The 24,623-nt window shown below is 43.3% G+C and overlaps 1 protein-coding gene across 2 annotated transcripts in view; it reads right to left on the bottom strand.

Moving 5' to 3' along the window:
* Nucleotides 1–24,623, bottom strand: part of MATN2 (matrilin 2) — a 136,252-nt gene that overhangs the window by 54,089 nt on the left and 57,540 nt on the right. For both annotated transcript variants that reach the window (XM_055303433.1, XM_055303434.1), the window contains exon 5: nt 7,213–7,335. In XM_055303433.1, coding sequence (XP_055159408.1) covers nt 7,213–7,335 — 123 coding nt within the window. The remainder of the gene's footprint in view (nt 1–7,212; nt 7,336–24,623) is intronic.

The following is a 24,623-nucleotide window of genomic DNA, read 5'->3' as shown; positions in this document are numbered from 1 at the left end:
TGTCAGCTCATCCTACCCCAGGCTACCTACTTTTAAGTGTTCCCACCAAAGAGAGGAGCTGCTACTCTGACTTCTAAGCTCTAGGACATGGACAATACTGCAATGATGAGTAGGCTGCTATTGATACCTAAAGTCAGAAACTCAGATTCTCCTTCTCTCTTGAAGCTTCTTCTTACACACCATGCGGTGGTCAGGGACTGAGCCCACCCATCTCTGTACCTCAGAGAGACACCAAAGCATGCTGGTTCCTTAATAGAGTGAGGACAGGTTAGAGGTTTTGCTGGGGCCTAAAATCTAAGCCATATAGTCCAAATTTGCATTTTTCCAGAATGCTCTAGAACATCCAGAGTTGGATTAGGCAGTTAATAGAGTTGTACAGAAGAAGCTATTTTAACTGACCTCCACTTAACCAACCCCTGATCAATCAATGCTTTTCATTTCCTCTGAAAATATGGAACCTGAGGCCCAGAGCATACTAAATGCTCAAGGCTGTTGGAACACCTGTTCTCCACAACACCTGTGTTCTTTCCCTGTGGACTGACTGTATGTCCATAGAGCACTGGTTCTCAAAATGTGGTGGTGAACCAGCTGCAATAATCATCCCTTGAACTCTTGTTAGTCATGCAAATTTTCAGGCCCTACTACAGACTTACTGAATTAGAAACTGGAATGGGGCCCAAGAATGTGTGTTTTAATAAGACCTTTAGATGCATGTTAAAAATTGAAAACCACTGCTAAAAAGAGACAAAATTGTTTTTGTTCCCAAACCTATACATGCCATTTATACATGTTATTATAATTAATGATATAGTAAAAGCCAATTAAATATAAGCATTAAAACAAACTGAGTTTTTAAACAAATAAAAACTAAATTGAAAGCACTGTTGGTGGAATGTGAACTGGCACAGCCACTCTGGAAAACTGTGTGGAGGTTCCTCAAAGAGTTAAAAATAGACCTGCCCTACGACCCAGCAATTGCACTGCTGGGGATTTACCCCAAAGATACAGATGCAGTGAAACGCCAGGACACCTGCACCCCGATGTTTATAGCAGCAATGTCCACAGTAGCCAAACTGTGGAAGGAGCCTCAGTGTCCATCGAATGATGAATGGATAAAGAAGATGTGGTTTATGTATACAATGGGATGTTACTCCGCCATTAGAAACGACAAATACCCACCATTTTCTTCGACATGGATGGAACTGGAGGGTATTATGCTGAGTGAAGTAAGTCAATTGGAAAAGGACAAACATTATATGGTTTCATTCTTTCGGGGACTATAAAAAATAGTGAAATGGAATAAAGGGGAAAGGAGAGAAAATGAGTGGGAAATATCAGAGAGGGAGAAAGAACATGAAAGACTCCTAACTCTGGGAAACGAACAAGGGGTGGTGGAAAGGGAGGGGTGGGTGGGGTGACTGGGTGATGGGCACTGAGGGGGGCACTTGATGGGATGAGCACTGGGTGTTATGCTATATGTTGGAAAATTGAACTCCAATAAAAAAAAAAAAAGCTTTGGAAAGACTTAATTAAAAGCAATTTGCTAACCGAAATTGCCATAGAACCAGGCATGGATAAAACCTGCAAAAGACTAGGAAAATTTTCATTAAAATTTACAAGGATCCTGCCCTTAGATTGCTTTACAGAAGTCTTCAAATTCTTGCTCCAATTTAAAGAAACCAAATTGAAAATCATGGACGATCCATTATTGGTATGCCTTATACAAGAAAAAAATTTTTAGCCATAGATTTTAAAAATGAACTTAAGGGGATCCCTGGGCGGCGCAGCGGTTTGCGCCTGCCTTTGGCCCAGGGCGCGATCCTGGAGACCCGGGATCAAGTCCCACATCGGGCTCCCGGTGCATGGAGCCTGCTTCTCCCTCTGCCCGTGTCTCTGCCCCCGCCCCCCCCCCCCCCGTGTGTGTGTGTGACTATTATAAATAAATAAAAATTTAAAAAAAACTTTAAAAAAATAAATAAAAAGGTTAAGATAGTTTTGGATATGTAGTTTTTTATGATTCCACTCTTTCAAAGACATTTTCCATCAATCCGCCAACCACAGGCTCAATCTCATGGGGTAAGAAGGCTTCTCCTGGACTTTGATTCTCCTGCTAGTCTTGCTTTTGTGTGTGTGCTGAGCAGTCTGTGGAACTGAAGGGGAGAGGAGGCATTGGCAAGGCGGGATTCAAGCATTCCTGGGCCTCAAGACCCTGGCCTATAAAACCAAAACGTGTCAAATCCCTCCTTGATTTGAGGGCCACTCACTGGCTGGCTGGCTGGCTACTGGGGGCAGCAGAGGAGGCCATCAGCACAAGGTTAGATGTGGAGGAGCCCACTTCAAGCATGTGAACCTAAAAGCTTTTTAAGACCAAGAGAGTTCCAGTCTGTTCAACTCTGACACCCTTTGCCACATGCTTTGGGTTCTCTGCATAACTTCCTTGGTTGCAAAACTGTACTTGTAAGAAGAGAGGTGAAGTTTAGGGAGCAGATGTAGGGAGGTGCTCTATGTGGCTAACACAGAGATGCTTCTGCTGTTCCAAGTCTTCAACTCCTTCAATTGTTTTGCCTGATGTATCTATTCTCTCCTTTACAAGGAGAAAGGGTAATTCCCTGGCTTTGGGGAACTTGGCCCTCCAGATCACAAAGTGTTAACATCTCAGGGCTGGAAGCCTGTCTCTCTGTGTTCAGTCTCTGCCTAATATGTGAAAAATCACTCTGTGTCCAAGGATAAACGATACTTGGGTGCAAGGTAATAAAGCCTAAAATTGATGGTCTCTGATTTACAATCTGGTCACATTCCCGAGTTTTCTCAGCCTGCATCAGTCTGCAAGCGGATGGCATTAGTAGAAACATGATATTTCAAAGAGGAGCATTTGGGTTTTAAAGTTTGCTGATGACAGAGTAAGCAAAACCAAATCCATCATTAGAGAAATGGTAGAAGCAGTTGACTTACTGAGTATATGGCAGATACACACATAGAGTCAGATTCACAAAACCTCTCCTCCTCAGGGCACTACCAGATTTCTACATGCAGGATTTTGAAACTCAGAAAGTTTCTCATTGATATTGATAACAACAAGGAAGTGTTCTGGGCTGAATGATCTTCCTCACCCTAAATTCGTGTTTAAATCCTAATCCCAATCATAATGTGACTGTATTTGGAGATAGGACCTTTAAAGAAGTGATTCAGGGGATCCCTGGGTGGCGCAGCGGTTTAGCACCTGCCTTTGGCCCAGGGCGCAACTGGAGACCCGGGATCGAATCCCACGTCGGGCTCCCGGTGCATGGAGCCTGCTTCTCCCTCTGCCTGTGTCTCTGCCTCTCTCTCTCTCTCTGTATGACTATTGTAAATAAAAAAAAAAAAAAGAAAGAAAAAAAAAGAAAACTAGGGACACCTGGGTGACTTAGCGGTTTAATGTCTGTCTTTAGCTCAGGGCGTGATCCTGGGGTCCTGGGATCGAGTTCTGCATTGGGCTCCCCACAGGGAGCCTGCTTCTCCCTCTGCCTGAGTCTCTGCCTCTCTCTGTGTCTCTCATGAATAAATGAATAAAATCTTAAAAAAAAAAAAGAAAGAAAATCTGGTATTAAAAAAAAAAGTGAAAACTAAGTGGAAATTAAAATGTAGAATGAAAAGCACTGTGCTGCTTCCAGGCTGCATGGTTGGTTCTAACCTCCTTTCATTGTGAGCTGCTCTGTTCTCCTTTCTGAAACATTCTTGTCAGGGTCTCACCTCAACTTCAAACTCACCTGTCTACTCATTGTCCATCAGAGTCATGGAAGCTCAGACTCAGGAGCAACTTCTGACTTTTCCTCTACCCCTTTATTTATAGCACCTTGTCATCACTTACTCCTTCCCTCCAGGCCCTTGTCACCTCTCCTCTGAGGACCACCAGTCTCCTAACTGGTCTTTCCATCCCTCACCATCTTCCTTCTGGAATCCATCCTGAAGTGCACCATGAGATTAAGTTTCCTAAAATGAGGCTTTGCATGTGTCACTCCCAGTTAGAAGCCCTTCGTGTCTCTCTTCCAGAGATAAGGTCTAGACTTTTTAGCCTGTTTTTCAAATCCCTGAACCCTATGTTTCCACCTGGTATTTCAGCTTCATCTTCTACTTCACACCTGCGGGAACTCTCTGCCCAACAGAGTTGGTCTCTTCCACTGTTTAAGCCAGGCTGGCCTTAACTAGAATGAACCTATAATTTATCCCTCAGAAGAGAACCCATTTGAAAGTGAAAGGAAGGGCTATTGAGAATTGAGCCAACAGGCAAAAACTGGGATCATGCTGGATTAACTGGGATTTATGGTTACCATATTCTTAATGTTCCCATCCACATAGAGGCCACCCAGACCAGCTGCTGATGGAATGCTTCCAGAGTCCCTATCAGCCTTTGCTTCTCTAAATTTCCCAAATCTGACACCTGGGGTCTCCATCTCGGACAAGCCCCTTCAGACTGCTGTCCTCAGGGTAGATTGCCTGCTTAGCTTTCAGGTCAGCATTCCTGTGACGGTCTCTCCCTCATCTACCATCTCCCAGGAACAAGGCCTGCCCCTCCTAACCCAGCCTCAGCCCTCAAGCTTTGAGAGCACTGCCACATCCATCCCATTACTGCCCTCATGCCTCCTCTTGTCTCAGACACTTGCCCAAAAGCTACCCTTCCTTCCTTGCCCAGATTTTTCCCATCCTGGCCATCAGAATGACATTTTTCTGTGACCTTCTGTAGCCTCTCTTACTCCCACCATTTGCTTTGCACTGAGCCTAGCCCCATCAAGCAGCATTTGATCTTTTGGAGATTTGCTCGGTCTCTCTGACCAAAGCAACTGGCAACAAAGGACCACCACAGCTTAATCATCTCACTCCCAGCCTCCAACAGGTCAGGTGCTTGGCTGAAGATGATAATGATAGGAACTATCTGATCGATGAGGCCTGGGTCACACACAGTCTCTCCCATTTTCCCATTCTTTTGCCTCAACACCCCCTCTGAAGAAAGGCAGATATTCTTACATGCTAATAACAGCAGTAAGAGAAATGCCCATCTTTATTTTTTTAAAGATTTTATTTATTTATTCGTGAGAGACACAGAGAGAGAGGCAGAGACACAGGTATAGGTAGAAGCAGGTTCCCTGTGGGGAGCCCAATGTGGGACTCTATCCCAGGACCCAAGGATCATAACCTGAGCCAAAGGCAGATGCTCAACCACTGGGCGATCCAGGTGCCCCAAGAAATGCCCATCTGTCATAAACACAGCCCACGACAGCTCCTTGGCAAACACAGCTTCTACTCTCATGCTTGCTGCTCTTCCACAAGTATCAAACCCCAAAAGTGCCAGCAAAACCCTTAGAGACACAAAAGTTATCTAGTACACAGGGTGATTATGCAATTAATTGGCAACACAGAAAACTGACTTCCTCACCACTGTCTAGTTTCCCGTGGGCCAAGGCAGGCCTCCTGCCCCAGCCACAGCCCCTGCTGCCCCTGCTACATCTACTCCCTGTCACCCACACCAGCCCTGGGCCTTCCCTGCTCCTTCCCTCACCCAGTTAACCAGACACCCTAACTCTTTTCCTGAACCTCATCCACTGGCCTTATTCCCAATGGTCTAATTTCCTTCTGACCCAACAGCCCCAAAGTTTCTACCCATTTAACAACTGGTAAGGGGGAAAAAAACAAAATAAACAGTATGACCTCATTTTTTAAACTTTAACAAAATGTTTTAAATTAGATATTTTTATAACTTTTTTTCAAGATTTTTATTTATTTAGAGAGTGTGTTGTGTGTACATGTGCATACATAAGCAAGAGGAAAGGCAGAGGGAGAGGGGGAGAGAGAATCTCAAGCAGACTGTGCCGAGGGGCTCAATCTCATGACTCTGAGGTCAGGACTTAGGCCAAAATCAAGAGTCAGCTGCTTAACCCACTGAGCCACCCAGGTGCCCCTTGAATTAGATATTTGTATGGGGGAAAGTCTGGCAGAAAAATACAACAAACTATTTAAAGTGATTTTTCTCATCTGTTTAATCCTTATCCTCAATGAAAGTATATTACTTGCATAATATATACCGATTTCATTTGTGGACTTCAATGAGGGCAGTTTTCATTCCCATGAGTGTGTAAAAACAAGCAAACTAGCCCATTCTATTCTCACCTGTGAAGAAGGTGCCACCTGTACTTTTCATTTTGTGGCTTTTTTCCTTTCACATCCTTAGCTAAGAATCAAAGTGTGCTGGAAAGTGTGAATTCTATGTGCAATATAATCATCACTCACTGTGAAAAGAGACATAACAAGACACTCTGAGAACAATGGGATAAGGAAGAGAGAATGGAGGGTTTGGAGCCAGAGTATATAGGTCCCAGTCTTTTCCCTTGTGTTGCTTCCAGATTTGTGACCTTATAAGTACTGAATTCAGTTCATTGAATGTCTACTGCTTGCCAGGCACTGTTTGGTAGATGAAGAATGAATGAGATCGTGCAAGTTTAAGGGACCTTGTAGACAACCGGGAGGTGGCCTTAGGGACGTGCTGTCCTGCTCTCCAGGTGCCAAGGAGAATCACTGTCCTTCACTGAAGAAATCAGATGCCAATCCCACCCCTCCCACCTCCCACTGGGTCACACAACGTGGAGTTGCCCAAGTGGGAAGCCACTCAACTGATTGCAAGCTGCTGCCTGAAATTCCAAGCACTGCCCTGGCCACTTCTTCCCTGGGCTTGCATTCTAGGCAACTGTTCCTTTCCTCTGGCAATGGTGTCTTCTTGCATACAGCGGGGCTCTTACTCCTGGTGGTCACTTGGACCACTCAACTGCAGATCCATACTGAGGAGGATGGCCACTACATTTTTGAGGGGCCACTCACTGATCTTGCCTGGCAACAAGTGAATCTCCTGCGCCACACGTGAGTGATGCAGAAGCCAGGCCATCCCAAACAGTCTCTGCATTTGATGAAACCCTGCCCAGTCCTTTTCAGGGGATGCAGTATGTAAAGGGATAATTATATTGACAGAGACTATCAGAAATATGCCTTGGGCTGAGGACCTAGAATGAGAAGATGCTAGCCTCAGCCATAAGTGATGTCTTCAGAGTTCAAATTCTAACAACTGGACCCGAGCACCGAGCACTTGACTGAAAGTCATAGGAGAACCTGAGATCCGTGGGAGGCCCTTGTACCCCCTCACCATGTTCAACCAGCCCCTCCTCACTGACAAGGCTGAGGAGTACTCACCCGCACACGTCTTCCCGTCCTCAGCCAGCGTGAAGCCGCTGTAACACTGGCAGACAAAGGAGCCGAGCACATTGACACAGAGCTGCTCACACCCATGGGCCTTGGCCGCACACAGATCCTGGACTGGGGCAGAGGGGCGCCATTAGAACACGACTCGGAAGGAGATGACCCTTGGCATGTGGCCAGGCCACAAGCAGTTGTTAAACTCACTTTCAAAATCCCTTTCCACTGGAATTCTACCATCCAGAGGCAATTGCTGTTAACATTTTGATGCCTTTCTATGTATAAATAAAAAGCATATCTTTCAAGGTTGGAATCATTCAACTCTATTAAATGCACTGAAGAATTTCAAGTTAACACTGGGTTTTGTCTTTTCCTTATATTCATGGAAATGCTCTGAAACACTTTGATGGCTCCTGAGAACTGTAAGGTATCACAAGCAAGCCTTTGTACTCGTCTGCATCAGGTACCATTCCTGTTTTTTGAGAATGAAAAGGCTTTGCAACCCCAGTCTCACCAGTGTACCTGGGATAGTCTGGCACAGCTTTTGACATTTTGCAGAGGGGGAAGCTGAGAGAGAGCACAGTGAAAAGACCTGCTACTCACCCCTACCCCCAAAATGGCAGGTCCAATTCTGCATCTGTCCTTTGGGACATCCTTCTCATTCCACTTGTCTACCACAACCATCTTTAGAAATCCTCTTTGAGCTCCATTTCTTCACGCCAGTAGCAAATGAGGAAAATGTGAAGCCAAAGAGGTATTAAAGATTACTAGGGAAATATGGAGTTATTACCAGGCCCATTTGAGTCAAATATTTATGATGTTCTGAGCCCTGGCTCTTTACGCAAATGCAATGTAAGAATGTGCTCACAGGAATGCACTTACTTAAGGAAACTAAAAATATATCAGAGAGCGAAAAGGTTAAACACATTTTCAATCCATCACTGACTCTGTCCCTCCTTTGCAAGAAAACAGGCTGACATGATGTTATTTCTCAGAAAGGAAAATGGCTTGGTTTTGTAACTAGCTCTTCCAGTGATTTTACCATTAAAGTTGAAGAAAACCAAAGGGCATTCATTAAAGGGATCAAATATGTTAAAAGAGTTTTCTCTGGTTAAAAGTTATTCACTATGATGAAAACTCAATTAACTAGAAAGCTTGATTGATCCCTGAGTCTAATGCCTACACTTTAATGTAATCTCCAGTATCATTGTTTTATTGTTTATTATGCTTTTAGATAAATGTAAAATATTAAATTGATAAGAAGATAAAAGCTGATTCATTCATCACTTCTGTCAATGCACTATATCATTTTAAAAAATAAAATCTGCATCATTACATTAAAAAATGTTAATGTCTAAGATTGTACAAACAGGGACTCTGGCTTTCATGTACTAAAAGAAGTATTTTCATTCCCAAATTGATAAAGTAGATGAAGAAAATTATAGATGCAAGTTCTTCTATCTCTTACCAGTATATTTATAGCTTAGATTTCCAATTGGGAACTCCAGTAGAGATTTCCAGTGGATTCAGATAGAAAAAAAACACCAAGAACCTCACATAAAAATCATAGTGAATAATTAATGATGAAACCTACTGTTCATTACAGGCCTAAGCCAGAGATCTAAGAAAAATCTGAATCATAGGATACTCTTCATCTGTTCAGTAAATGAAGTACCCCCTTTGTTTCAGGCATTGGGGGATACAGCAGTGAACCAAACAGACAAAGTGCCTCCTGCTGTCACCCAGCTGTATTCTAAGAGTTAGTAAAGAGAAGCTCTAGAAAGATCATTTCTGATTGAAAGAATAGCAAATGCAAAGGTCCTGAGGTAGAACAAACTAGCCCCATGGTCAAGAGTAGAATGGAAAAAGCTGGCAGGTAAGAGAATGGAGAAAGAGAAAAGCACTCTGGGCTGAGGGAGCAGTGAGAGTAAATGTGCAGAAATGAGGAAAACGGGACAGGCATGATAGCTGAATTCCGCACTGGGAATTCCAAGGGAAGTAGCAGGAGGGAAGGACAGCTGACACCAGATGATAGAGCGCCGGAAGGCAGGCTGAGAAATCAATCCCGTTCAGCAGGCGAACTGGACCAGTCAGGGTAAAATCCATCAAGAGGGAGAGAGAGGATTCCACCTGAGCTGACCTTTAGAAGGTGGGATCTGGCGGTTCCTTTAGCTCTGTGAAACCTAAAGGGCTTCTAGCTGTTAAATAAAAATTGCTGCTTTGTTTGGGAATAGTGGTAAGTTTTTTTTGAATTCCATGCTGAAGGAGCTTTGATTTGCTTGCACATTGATGGAAAAATCAACCTCCTGGTACAAGGATCTTCAATTGTTATTCAGAGTCAGAGCCTGCCGCCTCCCCTACAAGCTATCTCACACCCCTGCACTTCTCCCCTTGGCATCTCTCACCATGTTAAGTGCATAGGTGTTTATGCAGGCATGTATTTACTGTGTCTCCCTTGCTCCACTCCCTGCTCCCTGATGGGGAGGAGGAAGAGCCTGCATAAAGCCTCCTGGCTGGAGGTCACCACAGGACACTGGAACAATCTACAGCCCTGAACCCTAAGGCCATCTCTGGAGGTGGGGGGGCAAGGGCTTCCTCACCTGGGTCTGCCTCCCTTCTCTGCTCTGGCTGCTGCTTTACCTCCATTGGGGGCCAGCAGGAAGCCTATCTAATGCTGGTTAGAAAGGCATGGTGGGAGTACAGGGGATTTTTATTCTTACTTAGAATGATCTGCCCTCAAATTTTCTTTTCTTTTTTTTTTTTTTTAAAGATTTTATTTATTTATGAGAGACACAGAGAAAGAGAGAAAGAGAGACACAGGCAGAAGGAGAAACAGTCTTCAAGCAGGGAGCCTGATGTGGGACTCCATCCCGGAGTCCTGGAATCACACCCTAAGCCAAAGGCAGACGCTCAGCCACTGAGCCACCCAGGGGTCCATGCTTTCAAATTTTCTGACACGAGCTTAGAACATGAGCTTTTATAATAATGGAAAACCTTCCAACAGGTTACAAAGGAATCCCCTTGAAAGCAGCATTTTGAAAGCAATGAACCAAGACCTTGAGGCAATCATCTTTTTCTCCACAATACTTCTCCCAAAGGGGTAGGTAGAGAGGCAATGCTTATTTCTCTCAAGCAAAGGCTGGGAGACCCTCAGGACAGCCTGTGAACAACTGCAAGTGCTGGCTGACAAGCAGCAGTGCCCAACCCTGGCTACCGGTTAGCACCACCAGATGCTCAGGGCGCCCCTTCCATGAGCGGGACTGACTGGGGCTGGGTGCAGGCAGCGAGGTCTGCTGAGGCTCTGGAGACAACTGCAGCGTGCAGCCAGGCTGGGGGTCGTTGGGTTGGGTAGAGGCCTCACAGTCAGCTGAGGGGAAGGTGCCTAGACCCAGGAGTCAGCCTCCCCCTCTATGTCCACGGACTGCCAGGCTCAGTTTCCTCTTTTAAATCTCATAATTAGCACTGTCCTCGAGTCCCTCTCCACATGGCGGACAGAACTGCAGACACGGGCGTGAGGGTGCAGAGTGTGGTTGGAACAGGAGGCTTATCCTCGCATCCCAGAAGACAGGCCCCACAAGCAGCAAGTTTGCCAGTTGGCTTTGTGTGGGCAGTACTTTCATACTGTTTTTATAATACTGGAGATTTATGGCCACTAGGATCTGCATGGTCCTAAGGGAAACCGATGAGGGATTAGCTTAATCAAACAAAGACAAGGAATAAATACAGACTGGGTTCTGACAAAACAATGTTGTGTTTCTGTCAGTAGTCACTTCCATTTGAAACAAATACAAATCTTTGGATGACTCCTGCTTTTTTCTTTTTTATTTATGACAGTCACAGAGAGAGAGAGAGAGAGAGAGGGAGAGAGAGAGAGAGAGAGAGAGGGGCAGAGACACAAGCAGGCTCCATGCACCGGGAGCCCGACGTGGGATTCAATCCCGGGTCTCCAGGATCGTGCCCTGAGCTAAAGGCAGGAGCCAAACCGCTGCGCCACCCAGGGATCCCGACTCCTTCTGCTTTTGAAAAACGACGTTTCTTTTTCTCACAGCCTGGGAGGGTAATAAAACTATGGGGGAGGGGAGAAGCAGGGAGTTCCAAGTCCCCATTGTCCTTCCAAGCCTTCTGTGCTTGGTGGCTGCCCTCCTCCGCCACTCCCCTCACCCTGCCCACTCCCATTCGTGGCTCTTGATTTCAGTCAAATGTCACCTCTTCCAGGAAGACCTCTCCAGGCTGGCTAGGCTTAGAGGCTCCTTCCTCTGGGCTCCACTCCAGCACTTATACGTTTATCCAGTGGTATTGGAAAGACCTGATCATGTCTGTCTGCCCCACTGGAATGTGACCTAATCTTACTCACAGATTTCCCAGAGCCTGGCATCCTGTCCTAGCGCATTAGCTGGTGCTCCATTAAGTGTTCCTCTGCCCATACTCCGTGTCTCCCAATACGGATGTCCCTACGGTCCTAAAAATCCTCTCTTCCATCAAAATGGGACCCTGGCAAGAAGAGTGTGATGAGAACAAAATTCTTCCTGCACCTCTGTACCTGTCCTTGTCCCTAGCCAGAAGTGTCCCAGTACAAGAAGAGGGCTCAGAGTCCAGTAACATCTGAGAGCCAGCCCCCGGCTGCAGACCCCGGTATTGTGGTGGCAGCTAAGGAACTGGCTGTTTTGCTGTCTGCTACATCCTTGGTACCTAGTACAGTGCCTGGCACATTGTAGGTGCTCAATAAGTACTTAGCAAGAGAGCTGCCTGGGGGGCTCAGCAGTCCAGTGTCTGCCTTCGGGTCAGGGCGTGACCCCAGGGTCCTGGGATGGAGTCTTGCATCTGGCTTCCTGCAGGGAGCCTGCTTCTCCCTCTGCCTGTGTCTCTGCTTCTCTCTCTGTGTGTCTCTCATGAATAAATAAATAAAATCTTAAAAAAAAAAGTACTTAGCAATGAGAGAATGAACCCATGTCCATGCTATATAAACATGGAGTTGTCAGGCATTTCTCTCTCATCAATCTTATCTAGGCTGAAAATTCTGAAAGGGATGAGATGAGTCTTGATGTTCCTCAGGATGCTGGTATAATACCACGTGTTTCACGTGGTAGGTGCGGAGTGGACATGACTACCACCAACCCTGAGTACTCAGGTGGCTCTTACCTGACCACTCCCTGGTCAAGTTTCCCCTCACCGTCTTCCTTACGACAACCATAGTTTAACACTTCATTTACCCAGTCACCCCATCTGAGGAGGCCACTTAATGGGATGAGCACTGGGTATTATACTATATGTTGGCAAATCGAACTCCAATTTAAAAATATACAAAATAAATAAATAAATGTATAAAAAATAACCCAAGAAATTTAAAAAAAAAAACAAAAACCTTCATTTACAATTATTGAAGGTTTCTTTTCCCTACCATAAGAGAGCAGAGCTTGTTTTGCTCAGCACTACAGCTCAAATACCCATCATGATGTCTGGCGTATGGTCAATTTTTAAAAATATATAGAAATGACCAAATTCATTTATTCATCCACTTGTCAAAGTATTGGGAAAATAACAGTGAATAAAACAGTTTTTTAAAAAGCTATCAATCGATCTTTATCCCCCTGGAGCTGATATTCAAGTGGGGAGCCAATGTTGTGTGGGGCCACACAACAGACCCTGCACACCTCTCCCCTACTCTGCATTCAGCAAGGCCGGGTGGCAGCCTGAAATTGGCCATGTTGGCAGTATTTACAGCACAGGAATCAACAATCCTCACAAGTTGGGGCTTCTCCCCCCTGGAGATGGGTTGTGAACCATTTACAAGCACACCACTGACGGGGGCCAGACAAAACAAACATGTAAAGCTATATGTTATATCAGACCTTTTAAGTGCTGCAAGACGAAATTATCAGGAAGAGTGAGTTGGGTGTGTGGAAGGAAGGAACTTCTGTTTTCTATAATGTGGTCAGAAGGTAGGCTCACAAAATAGATTCTTTTTACAAAGACTCAAGGGAGGTAATAGGAAAAGTAAGGAGAAGGGAATTGACCTTGGAGAAGGAGACAAAGAGCAGTTATGTTTCTTTAGCTGGAGGGCAGCTCCGGTGGCTTAGTGGTTTAGCGCCACCTTCAGCCCAGGGTGTGATCATGGGGACAGGGAATCGAGTCCCACCTCAGGCTCCCAGCATGGAGCCTGCTTCTCTCTGTGTCTCTCTCTGTATCTCTAATAAATAAAAAATATTAAAAAAAAAAAAGATGGATGTGAGTGAGACAATCAGGGTGAAAAGAAGATTGTCTTTGGAGCCAGACCTAACTTCAGCTAAATGATTTGCATAACTTCACACGATTTCCTGCCTTCTTTTTTTTTCCTTTTTAAAGATTTTGTTTATTTTTTCCTGAGAGACACAGAGAAGCAGAGACACAGGTAGACTCCCGTGGGGAGCCCGATGTGGGATTCGATCTCAGGACCCCAAGATCAGGCTACGAGCTGAAGGCAGATGCTCAACCGCTGAGCCACCCAGGCATCCTGATACATGTAAGTGATTTCTGTGAGATCCAAATTTCCTAAAAGTTAAATAATTAAGTGGAGGGAACACTGTGGAGCTAGTTGAGATAATGAGATGAGTAAAGCCCCTGACAGACAGTAGGCACCCAGCAAATGCTGGCCTCCTTCTTCCTTAGACTGGGGTCAAGAAAGGTCTCCGAGGTAGCAGCCCAGTGAAGCATGGCGGAGAGGCGGACCTCAACCAGATCCTTGCCTACATCACAATTACAATATAGTGTCACATTATGGATGCCTGCAAGACCCCTATGTAGACACAGATTCAGATTTCTTTAAAGAGCATCAACATATCCTTGACAAAGTTTTGTGTTGTAAATTCTCTGCTGAATTGATCTGATAGAGCCAGGTACACTATTTGGAATTTTACAACAAAAGATCTCACCAAACTCAAGCAATGTCTTGCCAGAAGGCAATCATTAGCACAGAGCTGACAACAGAATTTACCTGCTTTTAGTTCCTCATTCATTATAGGGACAGACATTAGCTGCAGCTGCTGAGTCTTCCCAGATGAAATAAATCAGTGAAGGTTTGCTAATTCAAAGCCCCAAAGTTGTGCTCAAAGCCCCTAGTGTTTGCCCCTAGGCTCGCATGCATCCTAGATTTAAGTGCTTGCCTTCATCTGTGATCTCGAAACCCTGGCACTGTGCCTCAGCTGGAGAACTTGTAAAACCTCCATCTGGTTATGCTGGACGAGGAGCATGGGATAAAGGCTGTGGCTGACACCATGCCAGGCCAAATCAAATTTTACTGGCTTTTCAAAGTTTTAGACAAGCCATGCTGCATGCTGTTCACACAAATGACAGTTTAATCCCTGCTTTGGAGTTAAGGCAAAAGCATATTTAAAGACACGCTCCACTTTTTAAATGACCACTTCTTAAATGGCTCCTTTTTATTTAGCCTGAGATGGAGAAATCACAAATTATCTATCCCAACGAGAGCAAAGAGAGATGTTCTATTAGGGCTGTTATTTCACTCAAGTGGGAAACAATGGGGATTCCGCTTGCACCAGTCTGAAAGTCCTTCTAGAGTGAACCTAAACCTGTGTTTTGGGGACCATCCCCCTTCTTTCATGGTGCCTGAAAGCACTAATCTTATTATGACAGCTCCAGTTTGGATTTAAAGAATTTAACAGTAAATGTGAGTCATTAGCCTTGCACTTCTAATGCTAGAGGAAACAAAACAAACCCAATGTCACCGAGAAAAACAAACCTGTCCTTTCAGGCAAACCCCAGCTGTGCCTAGAATCCTTCTCTCCCCAACTATTGAATTCTTTTTTCAATCAGTTCTCCTAATCACTCACAAGATTTTTGTTCTCTTTTGAGAAGGGAAAAGAAAAGGGGAAGATTTCCAATCCCCCATCCTGGAAAGCCTTAAAAACATAAGTAAATCTGACCAAATGAGGTTGATCAAAATAAACATGCACAAATTGTGCCCTATTCTTGTAGAGCACTTTGCAATTTCCAAACACCATTACATCATCACATTCTTAATATAAACTCCTTACTGAGTGGAGTCTCTTAGGGAGAGATCTGGTTTAAAATGCCTAGGTCAGTGGTTTTCAAACTCCAGCTTACATAGAATCCCCTGGAGAGCTTGTTAAAACATACATTCCTAGGTCCCACTGCAAAGTGTCTGATTGGGAGCACGAGGGTCCAGCCTGGAGTTTGCATCTCTAACCAGTTTCCCTGCAAAGCTGAGGCTGCTGTCTGGGGGCATTACTTGGAGAACCACTTGTCTAGGTGCTTGTGAAAATAGGAAAGCAGAAAAGAAGCTATAGGAGCCTCAAACTCACTTTCCCCTGATGTGTGGTGATTCTCTCACAGCACCGTGTCTCCACTAATACACAGTCAGGTCAGTTCTCCCATGAGAATGTCACTCAGCCAGATTTTTCTTTCCTTTTTTCTTCTTCTCCTTCTATCTTCCCCTCCTCCACCTCCTCCTCCTCCTTCTTTTTTAAACCCTGTAGCCTGTTCCAGCCAGAGAGTGAGCAGGCTGCAAGTAACCATCTTCAAGTTCCTGGGCCCCGCAGCCAGGGTGGAGAGGGAGCTCGTACCCACATTTCCTCTGCTCAGCAGCCTCTGCTTCTGCTCACATCAGCGGTCCCAGCAGCACCGGGGGCTGTGCTGCTTATCCAGAAGCTGAAGGCTGGCTGTTCATGGAGGCAGCCTGCTTGCTCTTCCATTCTTATTCCTGCTCCCACTCTGGGCAGCCCAAAGTTCTGACCCGGACCTTTCCTTTCCATGCTCTCTTTCTCCCTCCAAGATTTTATCCATTTTCAGGGTCAATTACTAGCACCAGTACATCCAGCCAGGGATTTGCCTTGAACTTAATGCCTTCATCTTCAGCTGCATCCAACCACTTGTGTGGGCTCCTTCTCAGACTCACTAGTTTTCCCTCAAAACCAGGTTTCCTCTCTGAAGTTATCCATCATTTTAAATTCTACCATTCTCCACCTCCCATCCCCCCATCTCATGTCATAAACTTCTCCCTGGCATTGGAATTATTGCTGTGGTCTCCTAATTAATTCTGTGGGCATAAGAAAGCATGCACTGAGCTCACTAGGCTGATTAGAATTTTAAAATGATTGCATCTTTCATCTTCTGTTCCATATGTGTGGAACAGAAGGGAAACCAAGATCTGAGGGTTTCCGGGGTCTCAGACATGTAAGAGAAACACTCATGTTTCTCCTACCAGCCCGTAAAAGTACCTAGAGGGAACCAGTAAGTGTTGGATGAATGAATGAATGAATGAATGAATGAATGAATGAATGAATGAATGAGTGGATGGATGGATGGATGGATGGATGGCTGATACTTCTCCACCCACTCTCTACCAGTTTGAATCCCATGTATATATCACTGCTTAAGTCAATTTACTAAAATGCAGTTTTATCATTGACACCTGTGTTCTGCCCCTCTACCCACCAAAGACTGCTGCTGGGACTCACCTTGAGAATAAAATCACTCCATAATTTGTTTGCATTCCTCCTCTCAGCCCCTACTAATGCCCCGAACAAACTGTTCCAGATAGGCAGTCTGGTCTAGTTAGCACCCTTAAAGACAAGTTCTGCATGTCTCTTCGCCTTGTTAGGAAACCCCCTCCTCCACAACACCTTCCCTGATTGATCCATGACTCTTTCTCCAATCTCTTGCAACCTTTTGTCTCAGCACCACTTACTTTCCAAAACCACTTTGTTCTGACTTTCTAAGTAGATTACCTTTATTAAGTTGTAAATGGCATATAATACAATGCCCACATTTAAAGTATGCAATTTGATAAACTTGACATATCAACATATCATCACCATGATCGAGATAAAGAACATATCTATAACCCCCAAACCGTCAAAGTTTCCTCATCCCCCTTGGGAAGCCCTCAGCCTGCTCCCTTGCCACTGCCCACCCCCAACCCCCAGGCAACCACTAATCTGCTCTCTGTCACATAGATTAGTTGTCATCTTTTAAAATTTTCTATAAATGCACTCTTTTTGGTTTGGCTTCTTTCATCCAACATGGTTATTTTGAAATTCATCTAGCTTGCTGCTTATATCAAGAGTTTATTCTCAAAAAAAAAAAAAAAAGCCCATTCTCGTCGTCATTGCCTAATACTATTACACTGTATGCATATATTACAATTTGTTATCCATTTACCTATTGATGGACGTTTCAGTTGTTTCCAGTCCAGGACTCTTACAAATAAAGCTGCTGTAAACATTTGTGTTCAAATCTTTGTTTGGACATAGGGGGCACGTGGGTGGCTCAGTCTATTAAGCATCAGACTCTTGGTTTCAGCTCAGGTCATGATCTCAGGGTCCTGAGATAGGACCCCACCTTGGGATCCATGCTCAGGATAGACTCTGCCTGAGATTCTCCCTCTCTCTGCTCCTCTCCCTGCTTGTATGCTCTCTCTCTCTCTCTCTCTCTCTCAAATAGTAAATAAATACGATCTTAAAAAAATATTTGTTCAGACATAAATTTTACTTTCTTTGGGATAAATACCTAAACATTGAATGGCTGGGTCATAAGGTAGGTACATATTTAGCTTTGTAGAAACTGCTAAACTGTTTTCCAAAGGAGGTGAACCATTTTATGCTCCTGCCAGGAATGATGACAGTTCCCATTGCCAACTTTGACAACATGATTATGGTCAATATTTAAAAATTCATCCAATCTAGTAGAAGAATGGTGGTATCTCTTTGTGGTTTTAATTTGTATTTCTCTAGTGACTAATAATATTGAACATCTCTTCACAGCCTTCTTTGCCATCCATATATCTTCTCTAGCTTAGTGTCTATTCAAATCTTTTGCCCATTTTGACTGGATTATTTATTTTCCTATTATTGAGTTCCAATAATTCTTTCTATATTCTAAGATCCTTTGCCGGATATATGTTTTTTAAGTATTTTATCCCAATCTACGGTTCACCTTTTCATTTTGGTAGTAGTTTATTTTGAAGAACAAATGTTTTTATTTTTATGTTTTGAAGATTTTATTTATTTTAGAGAGAGAGAGCATGAGCAGAAGGAGAGGGATAGGGATAAGCAGACTCTGCGCTGAGCACGGAGCCCATGCAAGGGCTCGATCCCATGAATCTGAGCAGAAATCAAGACTCCAGTTGCTCAACTGATTAAGCCACTCAGGCACCCACAGATGTTTTAATTTTGATGAAGTTCAATTTATTGAGTTTTTTCTTTTGTGTTTTATATCATATTTTAAAACCCTTGCCAAACCCAGGGTCATCAAAAAATTTTTCCTACATTTTCACATAGACATTTAATTGTCTCAGTATGAAGTGAGGGTCAAGATCCATTTTTTTTTTTTTGCACATGGCAATCCAATTGTTGTAGCACCATTTGGTGACATTATTCTTTCCTCATGAATTGCTTTGGCATTTCTCTCAATCAGTTCACTATATGTGTATGGGTCTATTCCTGGACTATATTCGGGTCCATTGATGTCCACCAATACATACTGTTTTGATTGCTATTACTTTGTAATTAGTCTTAAAATCAGATAATCTAACCCCTCCAGCTTTGTTTTATTTTTTCAGTTTTTGTTGATCTAGTTATTGGCAGATTCCATATTTGCAAACTCACCTACTTTCTAAAATTTACTTGTAACTCAAATCAATATTTGCAGTATTTCCATGGCCATTCATGGATGTGCACGGAATTGTGAAAAATTTGAACTACCCGATGCACACATTTCCCAGTTAAGGTTAAAAAAGGCAATGCTTTGCCTTCTTGTTTTAGCTCTCATATTACAAACAAGCAGCCATTTTGTGTTCTGTTTAGTGCCATGTTTTTTGCCTTTTGTGCTTTTTGTTGGGTGATTTCACTGTTTAAAATGGCCCTCAAGAGTAGTGCTGGAGTGCTGTCCACTGTTTCTAAATGCAACAAGGCTGTGACGTGCCTTGTGAAGAAAAGATGTAATTAGAAGATCTTCATTCGGGCATGAGTAATAGTGCTGTCAGCTGTGAGTTTATTTTTTTTTTTTAAGATTTTATTTATTTATTATGAGAAAAAGAGGCAGAGGCACAGGCAGAGGGAGAAGCAGGCTCCATACAGGGAGCCCAACATGGGACTCGTTCCAGGGATTCCAGGATCCCACCCTGGGCCAAAGGTGGCGCTAAACCGCTGAGCCACTGGGGCTGCCCTGTGAGTTCAATTTTAACCAATCAACAATATATACTCAATAAGGTTTCCTTAAATAGAAACGCATATAAGACAAGGTTATATACTCAGCGACGATGTTGTGGCCAGAGGCTCACAAGAATCTAACCCTGTATTTCTTCTAGGAAAAATGATCTAGTAGTTAATTGCTAGTTTAATGTTCACGGAGGCTTACAGCCATCATGGCTAATGAGAATTGACTGCATTTGACTATTGTAGGGTTTTTTTGCATTTATATATATATGTATTTTGGAATCAGATTGTCAGTTTCTACCTAAAAATGTCTGCTAGGATTTTTATAAGGATTGCTTTGAATCTATAGATCAATTTGGAAAGAATTGACATCTTAGCCAGGTTAGGCTTTCCATTCCATCATATAGTATACCTCTCCATTTATTTGGGTCTTCTTTAACTTATTGCAGAAATTTTTTGTCTTTTTCACAATTTGGTCACTTTATCCCTACTTACATATTTCCAATGCCATTCTAAATGGTATTTCAATTTCATTTCTTTCTTTCTTTCTTTCTTTCTTTCTTTCTTTCTTTCTTTCTTTCTTTCTTTCTTTCTTTCTTTCTTTTTTGTAGGTTCTTCACCCAGCATGGAGCCCAATGCAGAGCTTTGACTCACATCCCTGAGATCAAAGACCTGAGCAGCTAAGATCAAGAGAGTCAGAAGCTTAAACAACAACAAAAAAGAGTCAGATGCTTAACCAACTGAGCCACCCAGGCAGTCCTGGTTTTTTAATTTCTGATTTTTGTTGCCAGTATATAAAAATCCAATCAAATAATTTTGTATATTGATTTTGTATCTTACAACTAAGGCTAATGAGTAGTAAGATTAATTAGTCATTTATTAATTTTAGTAGCTTTTTTAAGATTCCACCAGCTCCACATGAGCAATCACATAGTCTGTGAATAAGGACAATTTTACTCTTTCTTTCCAATCTGTATTACTTTCTAATTTCTTTTTATTTTATTATTTTATCAGTTAGAACCTCCAGTACAATGCTGAGCAGAAGTGGTAAGAATGAACATACTGTCTTGTTCCTTCTCTTAGGAGGAAAACATTTACTTTTCACTCTTGAGTATGATGTTAATGGTAGGTTTTTTTGTAGATACCCTTTATCATGTTGAGAAATTTCCCTTTTATTGCTAGTTTGCTGAGAGTTTTTATCATGAATGAATGGTGGGTATTATTGAGTACCTTTTCTGCATCTACTAAAATTATATATTTTTTCATTTTTTAATTTGTTTATATGGTGAATTATGTTAAAACAAACTTACATTCTTGGGATAAACCTCATTTGGTTTTGATTATAGACTATAAATATGGATTCTATTTGCTAAGTTTTCAAGAATCTTTGCATCTAAATTCATGAGGGATGTTGGTTATAATTTTCTTTTCTCTCTTTAGCAATATGACTTTTTTCTGGACCATGCCCCTTCATTAAACGCTGAAATATAAGCTACTAAATCATTTGTGTAGCTTGGAAAAAATAATGTCAGGAACATAGCTGAAGAATGAAAGCAATAAAATGCATTTGGTATGGTTCTTGAGAGAGAGAAAAAATGAGAAAGCAGGATAAGAAAGTTTACATTTTTTGCCATGTGAAATTTTTTAAATGTTGTGTTTTCAATATTTTTCCAGATAGATTAAATATTCAAAAAGGAAAAATTCCTATGTAAAAACATAAAGAAGGAAAAGGAAAGAAGATAAAGTTCTTTCTTATTAGTGGGAAAGGAATTCAAGGAGAAGGGAATGGTCAGGGAAAACAAATATGTGAAGACAGGCTTACTTCATGAGGGTGTTTCCCATTTCCATTGTTGTTTTTACATGGGGAGAGAGAAGGATATAAACTTCTATTGATTGAGCCCAATGGGCTAGGCACTATGATAACACTTTTGCATATATGTCATATAGTGGTATTGGGTGGGGAAGACTTTTTCGAGGACAGAAGAATCCACAATGTTGACTTCCAGTACATTCCAAAATGCTCATATGGGCAGGACTTTGAGGGTAATATTTATTTAATATGGTTGATCTAGTCTTTGAATGGAAGAGCACTTTAAGACACTGACCAACTAGTGTCCAGAAGAGCATTATTTGGACAGTGAAGAGACCCCAAACCCACTTACTTAAAGATGTGTCTATGCTTCCCTGGAAAAAGAGAAAATTAATGAGGGATGGGGAGATAATGCTCTTCAAGAATCAAAGGGTTTTCTCTATTTGGAAAAGAAAATATACCTTCTGGTATATACATTTAGCTGGCAGAAATAGTATCAAAGGTGAGGATCATAGAAAGCAGGATTTCAGCTTGGTCCATGCTATCTGGAGGTTGAATGGAGGTGTTTTGCAACAACGTCGTGTACCAGGTGGAGAATGGACAAGCAACATCATCCATCTTGGACACCAGGAGGGAATAGGATCCTTGGGTTTTATGGGGAAGGGAGTAAAAGTCTGACAACCAAGGTCCATTTCCACTTGAAGAATCTCTGAATTAGCTGTGTCTGCCTCTTCCCTCCAAACAGATAGGAACCAATACAAAATGGTGGATATGGGTGTGGGTGTGTATGTGTGTATGCCTGCGTGCCTGCATATGCACACACACACACATCTGAAGGTCATCACCCAGGAGGTCCTCTCAAATCATTCTGTACAGTGACAGTGTCATAGCAGTTGGTACTGGAGTTGGAGGAACGACAATCATTTGCATGCTAGTACTGGTGAATTAGTTCTGAGTCTCCCTGGGGATCAGTGAGCCTTGGAACCTGCCTGCCTGTCCTCCTGGGCTTAGAGGAATTTCTGTGGTTGCAGGGTTGGCCTGCTGCCATCTGGGGGCCCTCCAGGATCATGGCACAATAACAAACAGTGGTTCAGAGCTAGGAATTAAAAAAAAAAAACAAAAAAACAAAAAAAAAAAGAGCTAGGAACTTGGAGTCATACATATTAACAAGATTTGGATTCTGGTTTGATCATGGTACTAGCCATATGACCTTGAGTACATGGTCTGACCTTTTTTGGAGGATACCTTATTTTCCTTATCTGTAAAACGAGAATGATAAAACCCACTTTAAGAGCTCATTTTCAGAATTAAATGACATAACACACATAAAGCACTAGGAGAGCTCCTAATACATAGTGAACACTTCATCAGTGAATTGACTAGCTAGGCTTGACCTTGTGTACAGCACACTGAGCTGTTGTTCATGGGCTGCAATCACTCTGGTGCAATCACCGATTGCATGGTTGCAGTTATATTGGTTGTTTATTTTATTTATTTTTTATTTTATTTTTTAAAAAAATTTTAAAGATTTTATTTATTTATTCCTGAGAGACAGAGACAGAGAGGAAGAGACACAGGCAGAGGGAGAAGCAGGCTTCATGCAGGGAGCCTGACGTGGGACTCAATCCCAGATCTCCAGGATCAGGCCCTGGGCTAAAGGCGGCGCTAAACTGCTGAGCCACCCAGGCTGCCCTGGTTGTTTATTTTAATTACTCCCATGCAAGCATGTGAGCTCCAAGAAGCATGAACACTGCTGTTTTATTCACTCTTTTATTTCCAGTAGTGTGCATGGTGCAGGCACATCTTATATGCTCAAAGATGGAAAGAGCAGTGTCTCACTCCTCTCCAGGGCCATTGAGTCTCTCTCGATGTTGGCAGACACAGGTCTCTGCAAGCAGCTCATAAACAGAGGTCGAGGAATGGCCCAGCCTTCCCTTGGCACAACCTTTTAACCATCTACTAGACTGAAACCACAGGCTAACCAGGACGTATTGATAGGATAGATGATGTTAATTTGTCACCAGCTTTCCTATCCTGTGGGTGAGGAAGTTGAGTCAAGGAGTTTAAATCAGCAGATGGGGAAGAGACAGGCACAGCAGTAATGTAGGGATTGAAATAGAAGTCTGGCCCATACACAAGTGTAGACATGCAAACCAAAGAGTTAATCGCCTTTGTCTGAGAGAGAGAGAGAGGGAGAGAGAGAGAGAAATGCTCCCCATGACTACCAATTCAGCTAACTCCGGTGCTAACAGCACAGGTGATCTGTTTCCGGGTGACTGGAGGTTTGGGTGAGACAGGACGGCAGAGCCCTGGCTCTAGCCCCCTCCTTCCTCCCTTAACTGGAAGCTCTTCCCTCTCCCCCTAAAAAAGAAGAAGTTCATGGGAAATGCAGACTCCTGGGCCCCACCCCCAGACCTGTCAACTCTGAATCTCTAGGGGGTGAGACCTTAGGGGCAATCAGCTTCCTGAGGGGTTCTTAGTTAATGGAGCTTGAGAACCTCTGCCCTGGACCACCTCACCTTTCCACCTGGTCAGTCCGTCTGAAGCCCGGGCAGTTTCTGCTTCACGTTCTTTGCACCCCTGGCCCTGCCCAGAAGGGAGCCCAGGCCAGACCAATACTGGGGGAGAGCCTGGGGCGGGGGGTGTGCTTGGGGCTCAGAAGTGGGACCAGGCAGGAAGTGATAAAACCTGGTGGGGGTAGGTCTTGCTCATGACACTGAGCGGATAACTTTTTTTTTTTTTTAGGTTTATTTATTTATTTAATTTTATTTTATTTTTAATAAATTAATTTTTTATTGGTGTTCAATTTACCAACATACAGAATAACACCCAGTGCTCATCCCATCAAGTGTCCCCCTCAGTGCCCATCACCCACTCACCCCCACCCCCCGCCCTCCTCCCCCTCCACCACCCCTAGTTCATTTCCCAGAGTTAGGAGTCTTTATGTTCTGTCTCCCTTTCTGATATTTCCCACACATTTCTTCTCCCTTCCCTTATATTCCCTTTCACTATTATTTATGTTCCCCAAATGAATGAGAACATACACTGTTTGTCCTTCTCCGATTGACTTACTTCACTCAGCATAATACCCTCCAGTTCCATCCACGTTGAAGCAAATGGTGGGTATTTGTCGTTTCTAATGGCTGCGTAATATTCCATTGTATACATAAACCACATCTTCTTTATCCATTCATCTTTCGATGGGCACCGAGGCTCCTTCCACAGTTTGCCTATTGTGGACATTGCTGCTATAAACATCGGGGTGGAGGTGTCCCGGTGTTTCACTGCATCTGTATCTTTGGGGTAAATCCCCAACAGTGCAATTGCTGGGTCATAGGGAAGGTCTATTTTTAACTCTTTGAGGAACCTCCACACAGTTTTCCAGAGTGGCTGCACCAGTTCACATTCCCACCAACAGTGTAAGAGGC

The sequence above is a fragment of the Nyctereutes procyonoides genome, unplaced genomic scaffold (genome assembly GCF_905146905.1).
Source record: "Nyctereutes procyonoides isolate TBG_1078 unplaced genomic scaffold, NYPRO_anot_genome, whole genome shotgun sequence".
NCBI classification, from domain to species: Eukaryota; Metazoa; Chordata; class Mammalia; order Carnivora; family Canidae; genus Nyctereutes; species Nyctereutes procyonoides.
Note: the sequence above shows the minus strand (reverse complement) of the source record. Positions and strands in the feature narration are given on the sequence as shown.